This window comes from Galeopterus variegatus, unplaced genomic scaffold (assembly GCF_000696425.1).
Source record: "Galeopterus variegatus unplaced genomic scaffold, G_variegatus-3.0.2 Scaffold2356, whole genome shotgun sequence".
NCBI classification, from domain to species: Eukaryota; Metazoa; Chordata; class Mammalia; order Dermoptera; family Cynocephalidae; genus Galeopterus; species Galeopterus variegatus.
The window spans coordinates 263155-280266 of NW_007728467.1; the positions used below are offsets into that span (position 1 = coordinate 263155).

Here is a 17112-nt window from a genome sequence, read left to right on the forward strand (position 1 = left end):
TGTGTGTGTGTGTGTGTGTGTGTGTGTGTGTGTGTGTGTGTGTGTGTGTGTGTGTGTGTGTAAAATAAAACTTAAGCTTGGTTTCCAAAAATGATGGGAATCAGTCTGATTTAACAACATATTCTAGGTTTGGGGAATTATATGAGCAGAGTCACAGTGGGCATTTATTGATTTATCTGTCCAACTCCTTGTGTCAGGCTTATGCTAGACATTGGGAATATAAAAATGAGTGAGACACAGGCCTCACTCTCATGTCCATCTGAACTAATTTGAGGAATATAGGCAGGAAAATATAGAGATCTGTCTTACAGAATAAAGAGAGTGTAGAAGAGATTAAGCTATATAAGCCAGTTGATGGTGGGCATTGATTGGCTCAGGAGCCTGGTATTAACTCCCTAGGTGGTATAATTCAGCTGTATTAATCAATCAAATGAACAGTAGGATGAAAAACTCACTTTAGAGTGTTAATCCTGATACTTGTGCATTTGAAGTGATTATTTCAGTATGAATGCAGAATTCAGTATATTTACCAAAATATTGTATTCCAAAGCAGAATTATGTTGGGATTAACTATACTTTATTAAATTTTCATGAAAAGAATAGCTGTCCTTTAGTGAGCATGTACTATATATGAGGCATTGCTTTAGGTACTTTATATACATTTATTGTAATTCTTATAGAAAGTCTGCAAGATAGTTGATGTTATGCTGACTTTCACATGAAAAATGAAGGAGTTCAGCGTGAAGCAGAATTTTACGCCTGATGTGTTCTAATTGTTATTGTAACACTTTGGCCTTCCTCAAGGTGTGATGGCCAGGTGACAGCAAGACGGAAGAGCATTTTCATCCTTAGAATTTAGATGTTTTAGGTTCTTTCAGCAATTGGTTTTTTTTTTTTTTTTTTGTCTTTTTTCCGTGTCCGGCAAGGGATCGCAACCCTCAGTGTTGCCCCCGTACCGGACCGGGGACTGGCAACGGGATTGCAACCCTCGGTGTTGCTCCCGCGCCTCGCTCAGCCAGTGACCGGGAACCGGTCTGTATGTGGGATCCGAACCCTCGGGCGGGAGCACCGCCGCGCTTCCCAAGCGGCGCACTATCCATTGCGCCACCGGGCCGGCCCCAGCAATTGGTTTTTATTGTCCCCCTTTATTTAGCCTAACCAATAATAAATGACAAATTTTATAGAGATTTTTTAAATTTGCAGTTGGTCCTGACAGTATTTAACTCTTAAGTAGTCAGAAAGTAACTGATCAAAAGGAAGGTATTTGGATAACCTGTGAATTGACTAGAACAATTATTAAAATAATTGAATATGGCAATTACTGTACCTGTAAATAAGTTTATAAGTTTTCTAGGATGTTTCTTCTAAATGCTAGATCTTAGATTCAATCTTCAAATCACTTTGCTTTTACAAAGATCAAATAGGGAACTTAAAGTACAAGATGTTTTTCCTAAAGCTTTTGAATATATTATAAGCATTCTGTAGGCTAAAAATAAGCTTTTGTTTTTTGACAATTGTGGTTATAATATTTATAAACTTATCGGTTTTCTTTAGTTTCTTGATATAGATTTTTTTAAATGAGTGCTGAATTGATGTTATAAGCAGTTGTAACTAAATCCTTCTTTTATCTTTTATAAATTAACTATGGATTTTTTGGTTAAAACTAATTTCAAAAAAACAGAATGCATTCTCTGTATATGTAATTATTTTAGGGATGTTTTCCCATTTTAAAATATTTCTTTTTAAGTAATGTGAAAGTGAGTTTTTGTATTTTGTCTATGCAGCATGATAGCAGTGATTTCATTTGAAAATACTCTCTCAGCAAAGTGTTCTTTGAATGTCTTCATTTCTTCCACCTAATTTATCAGCAAGTTCTATTATTTCATACTGAAAATAGACCTTGAATCAATTGGCTGCTGTCCACCCCCACTGACATCTTTGGGGCCCAAGTCACCATCATGTCCTCGCAAGGCTGTAACAGCTTCCTTTTTTGTCTCCCTATATCTGCCCTACCCTCTCTCCAAAACTTTCTCCAAAAAACAGGCTTAATGATTTTCAACAATGTAAATCAGGTCATGTGATTTTATTGCTCAAGTGCATTCAGTGACTTTCCATTCCAGACCCTTATTCCCTATTTTGACCTAAAGAACTTTCTTGTACCTTCCTCCTTCTGTCGCCTGTCATTCCTTTCCATGCTCACATGCCTGGCTGCACTGGTTTCCTGTCTGTTCCTGGAGCGTGCCACATCCTTTCCTGCCCCTTCTGAAGGGACCTTTGCAGTTGCTATTTGCTTTGCAAGGAAGACACTTCCCCCAGTCTGGCTCCTTCTTATTTTTCAGGAATCTATTCAATGCTACAAGTCAGTGAGGTCTCTGTGGCAGCCTGCTAAAATGAGCTCCCATTGCCAACTCCTCTCATAGGATGCTGCCTGTTTCCATCATAGCACTTATCACAGGAAGCTGATCCCTTTTTCATTTATCTGTTTCCCCCTTCCTTCTGGAGTGAAAGCCTCAGCAGTGAGACATCAGCATTTTCTGTCTTGTTTGGGATTATCAAATCTTTGGTGCCTAAAACAGTGATGCCACATAGTAGCCACATGATAAATATTTGTTGAATGAATGACCATTTCTTTAAGCAAGTTATTACCAGAGTAAAAATGCAAGTCCCTTGTTATTTTGTTCTTGACATGGGTATAAAAAGATATAATTGCTGGCACAAAGCATATTATTTTGTGCAGAAAGAGCCTACTTGAAGAAGAAAAAGTTGAACTATCAAGAAATATAGAGTTCTGAATTTGTTTCTTTTTTTCCCCTCCTTAAGATTCTGCAGTGGTGTTACTGCTATTGAGCACCAGATTTATGGAAAAAATGAATTATTTGGAAAGATTTAGAGATTAAAGTGTGGTTGTCACCTTTGCCTCTGAAAGGCAAGCACCTGGACAATACCACTCCATCAGTACTTGTCAGGATGGAGATAGAGCAAAATGATTAAAAATGAAGACAAAAGTCTGGGAATAAAATGCATGCCGTCTTTCAGAGAGTTACAGAGGCTTCAGATTGTCAGTTCAGGTTTTTAGAATCTGAAGTTCTTCTAGCCTCTGGTTATGAAGACTGATCTGTATTTTTCTTTTTTTCCTTTTCAATTTACTGTTCATGAAAAGAAAGATTGATAGCTCTTGTTAAACCTAAGTACAGAACTGAATAACAGCATCCTGCTTTTGTTTTCTTTTTTCCCCCTTAACCATATTTTTTCCCTTGGTATCACACCTTGATTTGTTTATAAAGTGTGATTTTTAAAAAGAAAGTGGTTGATATGGTGTACTAGAAACTCTATTTCAGTCTGTTTATGTTTAATTTTATAGATTAACATTGAGGAATTTTAAAGGTCTTTTCTTCTATGAAAGCCTAGATTATGTAATTTAAAAATGTTTTTCTGAGCTAAAACATATTTATTTTCACTGAAAAAGGAGTCCTAATGTGTATTCTGGTCTTCAGTAGGTGCTGAATACCATCAGTTTAGGAAATTCTTTATCAAAAAATAAACTTCATGCATCTGAAAAATAAGTTTGCCTTAGTTACCTCAGATTGATTGTATACATATGTATTAGAAGGTATGATTTCTTCTTTACTGTAATAAATTTTTAAACTGGACATAAATGGTTCAGGCATATAACATGCACAAAGAGACATTGTGTGCAGCAGTTAAGAGGATGCTTCCAGAACCCACTTTCCTGGGTTCTACCCCAGCTCTACCTCTTTGTACATTGAGAAAATCTATTAGCTATTATGTACTTGTGGAAAAGGTATGAGGGTGTTTTGCAAAGTTCATGGAAAGATGCCTGTTACATTTTAATTCTATTTTCCCACGAACTTTTTGAAGTACCCTCATATTAGGAAGGCATATAATAATAGAAATGACCTAACAGGGTTGTTCTGAGGATTCAGTTTGTTAATGCACAGAAAATGTGTAGAGTAGTGCATGACATGTAAATATTATGAGAGGAGGAGGAGGAAGAGGAGCAGTGAAGGGCTTATACACAAACATAGCTACTCCTGGCTTCCAGTTAGCCTTTGAGTTTAGATATGTCCTATAGGCTATAGCTGACAACCAAGGTTCCCAACTATAGTATCCATATCATTGCATAGTAGTGTCTAAATAGGTCATCTCTGGTATTCTTTAATTATGCTTGGGTAAACCCACAGTAACGTTTTTCTTCCCTAATCTAAACATTAAGATTGAATAGAAGGATTGAATAACCCCTCTGGGCAGTCCACCTTACACTCAACCTCCTGCCTATTAAATATCTGAGTCCTGAGAGTTACTCATTCTGTGGCCCCAATTTTATTTTGGTGGACGTCTTCTAGAAACTGATTAGCAGTAAGACTTTCTGTAGCAGAGAGACTTTCATGGAGACTTTCATGTGTTGACATTTCTCAAAGTCAGTGTCAGGAGTGCACAACTAAATTGGCCCAAGCAGACCAATATCATCTGACACGGTTTTGCTAAAGCTTTCATTGCTTCCCAAATCTATAGGAATGTCAAGATTTCTTCTCATAGCTTTGTTATTGTGAGCCCTCAAAGGTAATATCTGACTCTGCATTGTCTGACTTCTGCCCCATTTCTCTTATAACAGTAAAGCTAATAAGTGATTATAGAAATGATAATGCTACAGGACTAAATCTCCTCAAGCCCATATTTCAAACTTATAATGAGTTTGTACGCACTTTTAAAGAGATCTGTCATTTGTTTCCCATTAGAACTTACATAATTAGATTCCACATTCACATTTGTTCTGTGCATCATTCATTTGGCACTGTTTGTTTAAGACCTTTGAATGGCTCCCACTTGTCTACTGAGACAGGCACAAACTCCTGCACACCTGTCCTGTAAGACGTTGGGGCCTGGCCTCTGCCGTGAACCTGCAGTCTTGTTTCCTATTTCCTAAGGTCATGTGTAATCTGATTCTTTGGCCAAATAGGGTTTGTGCAGTTTCCTCTTTCTGTGACTTTCTTCACAGTGTTCCTTCCCAGAATTATGGAATTATTGTACCTCTGAATGCATTTTTTTGCTACTTTAGAAATAAGCCTCCTCAGTCATAAAGGACTATTTCAGAAGCTTTTTTCCTAGAAGATTTTTTTGTATCGTTCTAGTCTGAGGGTGGCTTTCTTCCCTGAACACCCTAAAGGGACCACCTGATAGTTATCATTCTAAACACCTCTCCCCTTTCGCTGGGTTACAGACTGCCTGAGGACAGGGGTGAAATTCCTAATCTCTGCCGGTGATTATCTGTGTACCAAATAATTGCACATTTTTGCTTTATTCTCTTATGAAGATTATTCTAGTCATCTGAGTGTGTTGTTTTGACATTATTTCATAACTCCCTTTGATTAGCAGTTTGACTTTCATTTAAAATTATGGCCTTTATCATTTTCATGGAACTGTGCAGGGTATACACTGTGACTCAGGATTTAAGGGTTCTGGAATAATATATCACCTTCCACCAGGAATTGATTAGGTCTCTGTTAGTTTTCTTTTCTAGGATCCATAAAGAAGTTTTTTGCTTCTGCCAGTTATGATTCAACTTTTCATTTGGCAGTTTGTTTTTCAGAATATAGTGACCCTAAAGCCTTTTGGGTTTCTACCTATTGAGTGTTTCTCCTAGTGATTGTTTTTTGAGGCCAAATACATCATCTTGTTTTCATTCTTCTACTTCTCACCACCACTTCCATCTAAGATTCTACTGATATGATAAAGGAAAGTTTAAAGAGCAATTTAATATATTTTGTAACTTTTTATTTTAAGTTATTTTGACTTAATTATTCAAAATAAGTTTACAGAAAGTTGTTAGAAGAGTGCAAAGAATTTCCATATACCCAAATATTAACATTTTAAATTTGCTTTATTTTCATTCTTTCTCTGTGTGTGTATGTTTGTGTGTATACTCACACATATTCACACATGTGCATATCTGTTTCTCTCTGTCACGCATGTGTGCACTCTATTTATATATATACATAAACTTATTTTCAGAATCACTTAAAAGTAAGTTGTAAACATGATGCTTCTTTACCTCTAGTATCTCAGCATGTATTTCTTAAAAAGAAGGGCTTTCATAAATAATGCCCTAAAATAACTACAGCACAGTGGTCAAACTTAGGAAGTTATCTGATCTGTACATTTTACTCATTATATCTAATCTATAGCCCTTAGGAGCCTTGATGTTTATAGATCTAATGTATCTTTTAAATCCAAAACAGAAGGTTGCTTACGTATTTTCATTCTTGGCAATAACTTACAACTTGAGGATTTGTGTAATCTCTTGAGTTCAAAAACAGGAAGGTGAGGTGATAGTTCAAAAATAATTCCTTTTATTTAGGGAAACTGAAAAAATTAAACAATTTTTCCTTTATAGCATTGCTTGTTTGAAAAATTTGAGTTTGATTTTACCTCACTTGTTCAAGGAGTTATTTGGCAAACTATAGACTTTGAATTACATCAGTGAAACCCATAGGAAACAACACAAATCTTTCAGAATTTGATTTTCATATTAATGTCTTTTAATAGGAAATCCATAATATATGGGATGGACTTGGTTTTTTGTTGCTCAGTTAGCAAGGCCCTTATTTCAGTTTTTTTAAGTGAGAAAACTAAAAAGGACCGATGAAGATGAATAAATTTTGACAATGCAAAGGCAGATTATATGAAGTTTTTTCTGTATGGTTGTCACTCATCCCTTTGTTTGAACTCTTTGGCATTTATATTTTTGATGCCTAAGATTCAGTCAGAAAATAAGCTAAATGGAAGGAGTCACGTGGATACTTTTGAAATTCATGATCATGTAAAACCCACTAGAAGACGAAATTAGATTTTTGTGTTTGGGCCTTCTTTTTATTTATTTATTTATTTTTCTTTTTGTCTTTTTTACTGACTGGTAACGGGATCGCAACCCTCGGTGTCACGCCCGTACCGGGGACCGGCAACAGGATCGCAACCCTCGGTGTCGCGCCCGCACCACGCTCAGCCAGTGAGCGGGAGCCGGTCTTCACATGGGATCCGAACCCACGGCGGGAGCGCCGCCGCGCTCCCAAGCGGCGCACCCTCCAGTGCGCCACCAGGCCGGCCCTGGGCCTTCTTTTTATATGTGACCCTTTCCCCTTTTCAGTTATTCTTGTTAATCAACCTGAAACATTTCCAGTTCTTGTGTATCAGCCCTCTTTGACCTTTATTTGTATTTCTATACTGATTTTAGAAGTATTTTTGCTACTCCTCAGAACTGCTTGTTTCTTTTAAAATTCTTATGTGTCCTTGGCTATCTGCAAACAGCTTCTCTAGCCTCCTCTGTCTGTTTTCATGGTTTCCATTTCCAGACCTTTGAGATTGCAGAGAAACATCAGAATTAGGGAGTCAGCCTAAATTCTCACAGGTTTTTTGTTGTTATTTATTTGTTTTTACCTGATTTGGGTGTAAAGTACTAAGTGGGGATTTTTATAACCAATATTTTATATCTAATTTTTCTTTTACAGAAGCAATATATGTACATAGTTTCAATGGAAAACAAAAATTTTTTCCTTGTTTTTTCATTCTTAAACATTATCCATTTGTCTTGACAAATTTTCTCATCTTTATTTTCACTTTTTTCTTAGAAATAATATTAGCTGGATGTTGGACCTTATAAATTGACCATCTGGAATTATCTTATTTTCTGTCTCTTATTTTGCTTTTGGGGAGAGTTCCCTTTTTATGCTCTCTCTCTTTTTAAAATTTATTTATGGTATATTTGTAATCATCAAATTTTTTTGTGTATTTTTAATTTTTCTTTTTAGAGCATGCTGATCTTGTGTAGATAAAGTATCTTCCCTCACCATCTGATGTTAATCATAGTTTTAAAAATTATTATTTTGTGCTTCAGCTCTGTCTTTCATACTGGAAGCTTTCTTTGAAAAAAAATGTTTAACAATAATAACATTTATTGATTATTATGTGGTCATCGTTATGCTGTGAACTTTGTGTAGATAATCACAAATTCTCACAGCCGTTTTACAAGATAGTTGTTATTTTCCCTATTATATTAGTTTATCATGGCTGACGTAACAAATACAAGGTTGGTAGCTTAAAACAACAGAAATGTATTCTCTCACAGTTCTCAAGATCAGGTGTACAAAGTAAGTATTTCTGGTTTGAAATCAAGATGTCAGCATGGCTATGCTCCTTCTGGAGGCTGTAGAAGAGAGTCCCTTCTTGGAAGCTTTATTTTAAATGGTTGGGATCAGTTAGCCAGAAGCCTCCACCGATCTCTTGCTGAGAGTGTTAGGATGGGAGTCTTGGATATTACTGGCTACAGCATTTTGTATGTTAATGTGGGGAGGTGACTGGGGATCTCACTGTTTATTTAGTGGGTAGAATGTCATGGAATCACTTTGTTCTCAGGATGGCACATTACCTCTGCCTCTGTTCATTGCTTGAGTCTCCCAGTTTAGAATCTGGCAGGTCTAATTTCTCCAGGGTAAAGGACCCAACTTTCAGATGGGTGAAGAGAGGATGTTGCTGAGCACAGTGGAGAAAATATATGGGCCTAATAGCCCTTATGTGTTTCAGCTCTATTTTTTTTTTTTTTTATCCTGTACCTCTGGAGGTATTAGCCTCTCCAGCACTATCTGGAGCTTTGTAGAACATTGCTTACTTCTTGTTGACTTTTTTTCTTTTCACATCTAAATAGACCAGCTTTTGCTTTTCAGACAAGTCAATCATTTCTTATATACTGCAGGTCTCTTTGGTTCTCTTTGTCCTTTTGAGTTTATACCTTTTATCCCTTCAATGTCATTGTCTTAGCATTTTGGGAGGGAATGGAGAAGCAAACATGGATTCATCTTTCTGTGCTTCAAAGTAATTCCATCTAGGATTCTCTTATTGATTCTTTAATATATTTATCATCTTTGCATTTCTCTCAAAGTTTGCAACCTCATCCAAGCCATCTTAACTAGTAACTTTACTTCCCAATTTATGAAAATAATCATTTCAACAAATTTTCCCTAGGCTGAGCAATGTGGTGGTTTTTGAGAATAGAAAATAGTTTTTGTTCTCAGTATTGGTGAATAAACAAACATATCTAAATTGTTACATTTTTCAAAAATTGCAGTTATTTTTAAAAATAGCATTTTAAATTGTTGCATTAAATGAAAATTGTTATATCATCTAAAAAATGGTAGTACATGTTTACAGAGCCACATATAAAGTCACTTTCCTAGGTGCTTTACATGCTTTGCATCTTTTAATCACTGCAACAAACCTATGTATTAGATGCTTTTCTTATCCCCATTTTATGAATGAAGAACCTGACGCTCAGAAAAGTTAAGTTCTTTTTCAAAGGTACCCAGGTGGTGATGGAAGCATTATTAGAACCTGGAGTCTTTGACTTCTAATCCCACCTTTTCAGGGTCCACATAGTGCTAGGGGTACCGCAGGAAGATACTTATCTGGTCCTGGGGAGAGTGATGGAGGGTTGGAGAACAGTCCCAGGAGAAGTTGTGACTGAGCCCAGTTTTGAAGGATAAATTGGGTTAGCTAGGTAGGGTGCTAATATGCTTAACTAACCTTACTTAACTAACTTACCTTAAGATCTAACTGTATCTTTTCAGTTCTTCTCTTTATTCCTTTCTTTTTCTTAGAAGAAAATGTCCATCCATGGTTCAGTTGATTGTCCACTATCCACCTTACCAAGGCTCTTGCCTTCATTTGAGCTTGGGATCCCCTTTCCTTTATTACACAGGCTATTATCTTCTCTGACTGGTTTCACTTATGTCTTCCCTTGCAGTCTTCAATATTTTGCAGCCTGGTTTTGTTCGTAGCACGCTCAATAATATAGACAGTAACCTCCTTATTATGAAAGCCAGCAGATGTTTTCTCAGTCCTTGCTTTATTGGCTGTCTTTGCTGTATTTAATATTGGTAATCATTCCATTTCGAAATGCTCTACTTCTTTTCTGCTTAAATAATGATCTCTTCTCCTTTGCTTAATTGTTCTCATGGACATCCGTCACTACTTACATTACTAAGTTCCCTAAGATTGTATGCTTCGTTATTTTATGTTTTCAACTATCTCCTGCATTCTAAACACTTTTTAGTCATCAAGCCCTTTTCTTGCCTCCAAGATGCAAATTCGTAGGGTGACCTGCCTAACAGATTCTACTTGGGTTTCTAATAGATATCTCTCATTTAGTGTATCTAAAAGGAAACTCACATTGCAAGCACTGAAATTGTTTCTACTTTATTTTTTTAAATAAAAGTGGGTATCAATGTCTACCTGATTATCAAAGCTAAGAATAATGCAATCATTAGTAAGTTCTCCTTGCTCTCTGACCAATCAGTGTATGTGTTGTCTCCTTAAAACATTCACACACGTGAACGCATTTCTTTCTCCCCTCCTGACTCTATATCTCTTTCTACTCCCATCTCCCACCCCCTTCTTTATCCCTCTTCATCCCTCACTTAAACTTCTTTCGCATTGTGGTGTCTTCTGGCTTCTGGCCTCACCTTCTCAAATTCATTTTTCACATTAAGCAGCATGTGTAAAATTCAAGTCTGATCATTTTCCACTGCCAAAACCATTTCGATGGCTCATCACACCTGCAAAATCAAAAATCATTTGACTTTTCTGAAAAGGGTCCAATAGTAAATATTTTTGACTTTGGGGACCCGATGGTCTCTGCTGCAGCTCAGCTCTGACCTTAGTAGCAGCAAAGCAGCCATAGACAATCTGGCTATGGCTGTGTTCTAATAAAACTTTATTTATAAAAACAGGAGGTGGTCTGATTTGGCCTGCAGGCCATACTGTGCTACCTCTTATACAGGATGAATTTTAAATCCCCCGAACAAGGCACTGAAGGAACTGCAGTTCTGACTCTTTCTTCTTTTGCATACATACCTGCCGTCAGCTGCAGTCTCACTTTTTTATGCTACATTTTTTCCTTTTAGTACTGTTTACAGATATAGTCTTTGCAATTGCAGAGTTGTTTTGCAGCAGCGTCTTTATGGTTCTTCCTGCTTTTCTGGTTATTAATATAGTCATTTTTGTCTTGTACATTCCTTGCTACTAGATTGTAAACTTTTTAAGAGCACAGAGTATGGCAACTTTATATCCCATGCAGGATAGCCCATTCTTTATGTAAAATAGGAATTTAATATGTATATTTATTTGCTTTCAGTCATTATTTAAAACCTTATATTTTTAAAATTAGATTTGTGATACAGCTTAATTTATTATTATTTTTTGGTTTAAATTCTTAGAGACAAAAAAAAAGTGGTGTGTTTTGGAAGGAGGCTTCTTGAGTTATTATGAAAATGATAAGTCTACCACACCTAATGGCACCATTAATATCAATGAAGTAATCTGCCTGGCCGTACACAAAGAAGACTTCTATATAAATACTGGGTAGGTCAACCTTTAAACAATTAGAAGGTGAAAGGTATTTTCAGATAAATATCATGCCAGGTAACAAGGGTTTTGTTATCATTTCAGTTCTTCATTTGCTTCTTGTAGAAGCGTTTAATAGTTTCTTGAAGCGTACTTATCTTGGACCTTCTGAAAGCTTCTTTGTGAATTCACTAAAAAGTAAGAAAATTAAAATATTATACTAGGCACCATGAAAAGCTAACAGGTTTGCATCAAATCTTAAGTAAATTTATAGTATTCTCTTCTTGACCATTGTAGTCCTTTAATTTTTATGATTCATTCATTTTTTAAAATAGTGGACTAATGGCAAGATTTATGCATTCATTTAAGGAGTATGATGGTTAAAACAAATGAGAAAGGAGAATATTTGGTGATGATTTATTTACATTAAGCATAATACTAAGTATATTTAATAGGATATTGAAATGCTAAATTCCTTTAAGATCTACTTTGGCCTTTTAAAGGTCTGAAAAAAAAGTTGCAGTGAAAAGATTAAACATTACTTATGTAATGTATTTGACTAACATAGTAGTTTAAATGAATTTCTCTGACAACTTTAAAAACAGACCACCTAAGGTCTTTAGTATGAAAGTTTCTTATCATATTTTTTGATGTAATTAGTGAAAAGTAGAAATCAGTTTTACATGGGCATAGTAAAAATCATAAATCAGTTTACATGGGCATAGTAAAAAATCAGTTTTACAAGAGCATAGTATTTTAATAAGATTTTTATATGAAGAAGGGGAAGAGATTTTCAGTGCTGTTATTTATAAAAAAATTACCTGGAATGTACTACCATTATTATATAGTGACCCATATGTACCCGTTAAGAGGACTGTTATTTTCTAGTAAATCCGACTTGATTTTTGATGTGAAGAAAACTGATTATTAGTTTATTTCTTTTGGTTTTAATCGTAATAGTGCTTTTATCTTAAAGAATAATCAGTTTAGTGTGGCTTCACATGGAATCTTAAAGTAAGTACATTCTGTGTATTAAGTTGCTTAATTAGTAAATTAAATATAACTTGAAAATATTAATATTAGTTTATGTCAGCATACTAATATAACCAAAAATAAAACGTTCTTGATATGTTACTGATACAAGTAGATGAACGAGAAAAACAATCTACACTGAGATGAAGTTAAAAAAATAATTGTTGCAGCCAAATTCTGAATACCTTAAATAGCAAATTGTAGAGTGTAAATTCAATAACGTAGGCCCTGAAGAGTTGTGCAGATTTATATTTTAGGAAGAAAGCTGGAAGAAACAGTAAGGAAGAGTTTGGAGAAAGAGAGACCATAATTGCTGAGAGTTTAACAAGTGGAAGATATAATTAAAAAGAAGAGGAATAGTAAGATTGAATGGTTGAAATGATAAGATTAAAATCCTGGATGAAGAGTTGATGTTAAGGGAAGAATAAGTTAAATTTCAAGGTTTTGAGTTAATTAAGTCGATGGTGATGGCTCTAAATTAGGACATGAAGGATGTACAACAGGTTTGAAGTGAAAAGGGTTGCAGTAAGATGACTTTGGTGTCGAAGTGAAAAGGGTTGCAGTAAGATGACTTTGGTGTCGGGTATTTGAGATTTTTTTATGTAATAGTTGCACACATACTTAGCATGTTCTAAGAAATAGTTGGAGATTTGGATTAGGAACTCAGGAAAGAATTCAGGACATGGGATGTTACTCTACCAGTAGGAGATTAAATTCTGGGATAAGATTTGATGACCGAAGTAAAAATTGTGAATTAAGATAAGAAGAGGGCTAAGAACTGTTTGGACAATGTTTGCTTTGAACAGTTGGTCAGAGTAAATCAAGAAGGAGGGATCTGAGAGAAAAGAGGAGACAGAGGATAGCCTTTTGCCAGTTCAGTCAATTGATGGTTATCCAGGGCATCAACAAAGTTATCGTATCATTCTGTTTCTGTTGCTTGTAACAGAACTATCTGAAACTGAGTAATTTGTAAAGAAACAGTATTTATTGCTTACAGTTTTGGAGCTAGGAAGACCAAAGTCCAGGGAACAGGTCCAGTGAAGGCCTTTTCTTGGTAGGTAACTCTACAGGGATGCAGGGTTATCACATGGTGAAATGTCAGAAGCAGAGAGAGAGAGAAAGAGCGTTCCTCATGCACTCCCCTTTTAAAGTTTTCAGACCTACACCCATGACCACTATCAAGCTTATTAATTTACTAGGGCATGGTCCTCACAATCCAGTCACCTCTTCAAGGCCCGCTTTCAACTACCACGATAGGATTTCCAACCCTCTTAACACTGTCACCCTGGGGACCAAGTGTCAATGAATTTGGGGGAACATCCAATCCATAGCAGTCATGCAGTAGAGATGCAGTAGAGTGATTAAGTAATCAGAAGAATATTCCTTTTCTCTGATCCAGTGTGTTCCATTTACCTCATTTGAATAAAATACAAATCATTAAAAGAATAATCTGATAGATAAGTTGATTTCGTAGCATCATTCCATTTTATACTTGACCTTTGTGTTTTTGTAAGAGCCAAACATAACTAAGTGATGGTGTGTTTTTATTCATGCCTGCTGTAGGCCCATCTTTATCTTTGAGATCTACTTGCCCTCAGAACATGTGTTTTTATTTGGAGCTGAAACATCTCAAGCTCAAAGAAAATGGACAGAGGCTATAGCCAAGGTATTTAAATATTATATTATTACCCTAAGTCCAGAGAAGATTCTAACTTAACAGTCTGTCATTGAGCTTCAGTGGTCCATGAAAATTTTATATAAGATTCTGGGAAGAAGTTTCATATTTCGTTAGGTTCTCAAAGATTGTATTCAAAGTAGGTGAAGAACTACCTTCCTAGAGTCTTAAGCAGAGAAGAAATAAGCAGGACCTTGAGAAATCATCTTCAAATTAAGGCCATGTTTTTGGTGATTAAGATATTTTCAATATTATAAAGCCATTTCTGTGTATGTCTGTTTGTAGGTAGATATTTTATTCTGATGTACACATAGGAGAAAAGAACAGATTGAGTAAAAGATATAAATGGATAAAAACTTTGAAGGTTAACATTTTGAAAAATGCTGACAGGTCAACAAAGAGAATGTCAGTTCTCATTTCAACTCCATATAGCCAAAAAACAAACAAACAAAAAAATGGCTTAAGATGTTGCCATTATAGCTGTTCAGTGTTAAGACCGATACCATGTTAAATAACTGTTCTAACTTTGGAGTTACTTATGAATCTTTAAACTAGATAAACTAAGATAATTTTTTCACCTTTCCTTATATTTGCAGATAGGGAAGGGATTTCCTATTTTCACTGTCTTTATTACTTTTCTGTATTTGTCTTAACAGCATTTTGTTCCCTTTGTTGCTGAAAACTTAACAGAAGCTGACTATTATTTGATTGGTCAACTCTTCTACAAAGACTGCCATGCTCTGGATCAGTGGAGAAAAGGCTGGTTTGCCATGGACAAATCTAGTTTGCGTTTTTGCCTTCAAATGCAAGAAGTTCAGGAAGATAGAATGCACTTAAGAAGACTGCAAGAGCTAAGTAAGACGTTTTTTCTCCCTCCTTATCTTTGGGACACAATTCTTTATTGCATATGATAATGGTAGCTTTTACAGAAAATCGTGATGCAACTTATGCTTAAGTGGTATTAATAATTGTGTCTTTATGGATATTTAGAGTAATATTTTTAAAAATATGTTTATGCTTTTCTCTTCTCCATCCAGCAATCAGCACAATGGTTCAAAATGGGGAAAAATTGGATGTCTTACTCTTGGTAGAAAAAGGAAGGTAAGTACCTTTTTTCTTTTTACTCAACTACTCTGAGGTGTGGGATATTTTGTTTATCCTCTCGGGGGAGGCACCGTTATTTTAAAGTCCACTGGAAATTTTCTGTATCATTTATGTATTATTTATATATATATATGTATTAGCTTTTTTCATAGAAAGAGTACACCAATGAAGTTTACATATTTTTATTTTGTATGACAAACTCATTGTGATTAATGACTGTAGTTTTCTGTAGACTTAGATTCGTTTGATACATTCACATTTAAGTATTTGGAAAGCACTTTGGTAATTTAAAATATATTTTCAGTGTAGCACATGATGGATAAAAATCTGAATTATCTATGCTTATGGGTCATGCATAGTGAAAATTTGACTTCTTGAATTTGTTCAGTTTTTCAGTAACTACTAGCCATCTACTGTGCATCAGGGACTGTTATAGATATTAGGGATACAATGATGAAAAAAAACAAGGTTTCTGTCCTCATGAAGCATGTACACTAGTGGGGAAAACAGTGTAAGTAGACAGAACAATAGTGTAGTACTGTGTTTGTCAATTTTAAGTTCTGTGAAGAAAAATAAGCAACTTTTTCAGTAACTACTAGCCATCTACTGTGCATCAGGGACTGTTATAGATATTAGGGATACAGTGATGAAAAAAAACAAGGTTTCTGTCCTCATGAAGCATGTACACTAGTGGGGAAAACAGTGTAAGTAGACAGAACAATAGTTTAGTACTGTGTTTGTCAATTTTAAGTTCTGTGAAGAAAAATAAGCAAGATAAAGAGAGAGTCTCATGGAACAGTATTCTGTGTTAGCTAGAGTGATAAAGGCATCTGTGGTGAAAGATCTGCATAAAGTGGAGAAGTAAACTACGTAGCAGTCCAGGTGGCGTGTTCCAGGCATAGGGTCAAGAATATTTGAAGACCCTAAGAAGTGTTGTGTTTGGCACGTCCAAGGTCTGCAGGCAAGCTTCTATGCTGGGGAGATTTGAATGCATGAGAGAGTGTGAAGAAATGATTTCATAGGTATCCCTGGGCCAGATCATATAGGGCCTTATAGGTCATGATGTGTAAAGATGTGAATTTTATTCTAAGTATGATGGGAAGCTGCTCAGTCTGAGAACTGGGAAGTGGAATAATTTGATTTATGTTTTTAAAGAACTACTATGAATCCTGATAAAGACGCTTTTAGAGGACAAGAGTGAAAGTGGGTGTCTAGTTAGGATATTGCTGTAGAGACTAAGCAAGAGATGACTTATTTGAGAATATAGTATTGAGGAATTTTTGGACATATTGTGAAGGTCGAGGTGTCAGGATCTGTTGATGGATTAGATGAGTGTAAAAAGAATGACACCAAAATTTTTGGCCTGAGCAGTTACCTGAATGATAGTGCTGTTTTTTGAGATAACAGATACGTGGATAATAAAGGTAGGATATTATATTTTTAAGATTGGGGCAGTACATCAAGAATTTGGTTTTGGGAATGGTGACTTGGAGATGTCTGTTGTTAACAAAGTGGAGCTGATGAGTAAGCAGTTGGATATGCAAATCTGGAATGAATTGGAGATGTTATATCTGTAGATATAAATGTGGGAGTCATCAGCACACTGATGTTATTTGGCCTAGGACATGTAGTATAGATAGAAAAGAGAGCTGAGGGTTCAGACTCAGTGCCTCTAATATTTAAAGGTCTGGAAGATGATGATAAGCAAAGGAGCTGGGAAGGAGCAGCTAGGAACCTATCAGAACATTAAGAACCATAAAGTTTCTTGAACAAATTGTTTTTTTTTTTGATTTCTTGTCATTTGCTTAAAAAAAAATTCCTTAAGTGCACTGATTCAGCATGTTTAGCTCTATAACAATGCAAGATCATTTGCAAAACATATATGGTAATCA

The 17112-nt window shown here is 35.6% G+C and overlaps 1 protein-coding gene across 1 annotated transcript in view; it reads left to right on the forward strand.

The window, feature by feature from the left end:
* Positions 1-17112, forward strand: part of ARAP2 (ArfGAP with RhoGAP domain, ankyrin repeat and PH domain 2) — a 118277-nt gene that overhangs the window by 78405 nt on the left and 22760 nt on the right. The window contains exons 13-16 of the mRNA XM_008581435.1: positions 11283-11427; positions 14005-14107; positions 14773-14971; positions 15154-15217. Of these exons, the coding sequence (XP_008579657.1) occupies positions 11283-11427; positions 14005-14107; positions 14773-14971; positions 15154-15217 (511 nt within the window). The remainder of the gene's footprint in view (positions 1-11282; positions 11428-14004; positions 14108-14772; positions 14972-15153; positions 15218-17112) is intronic.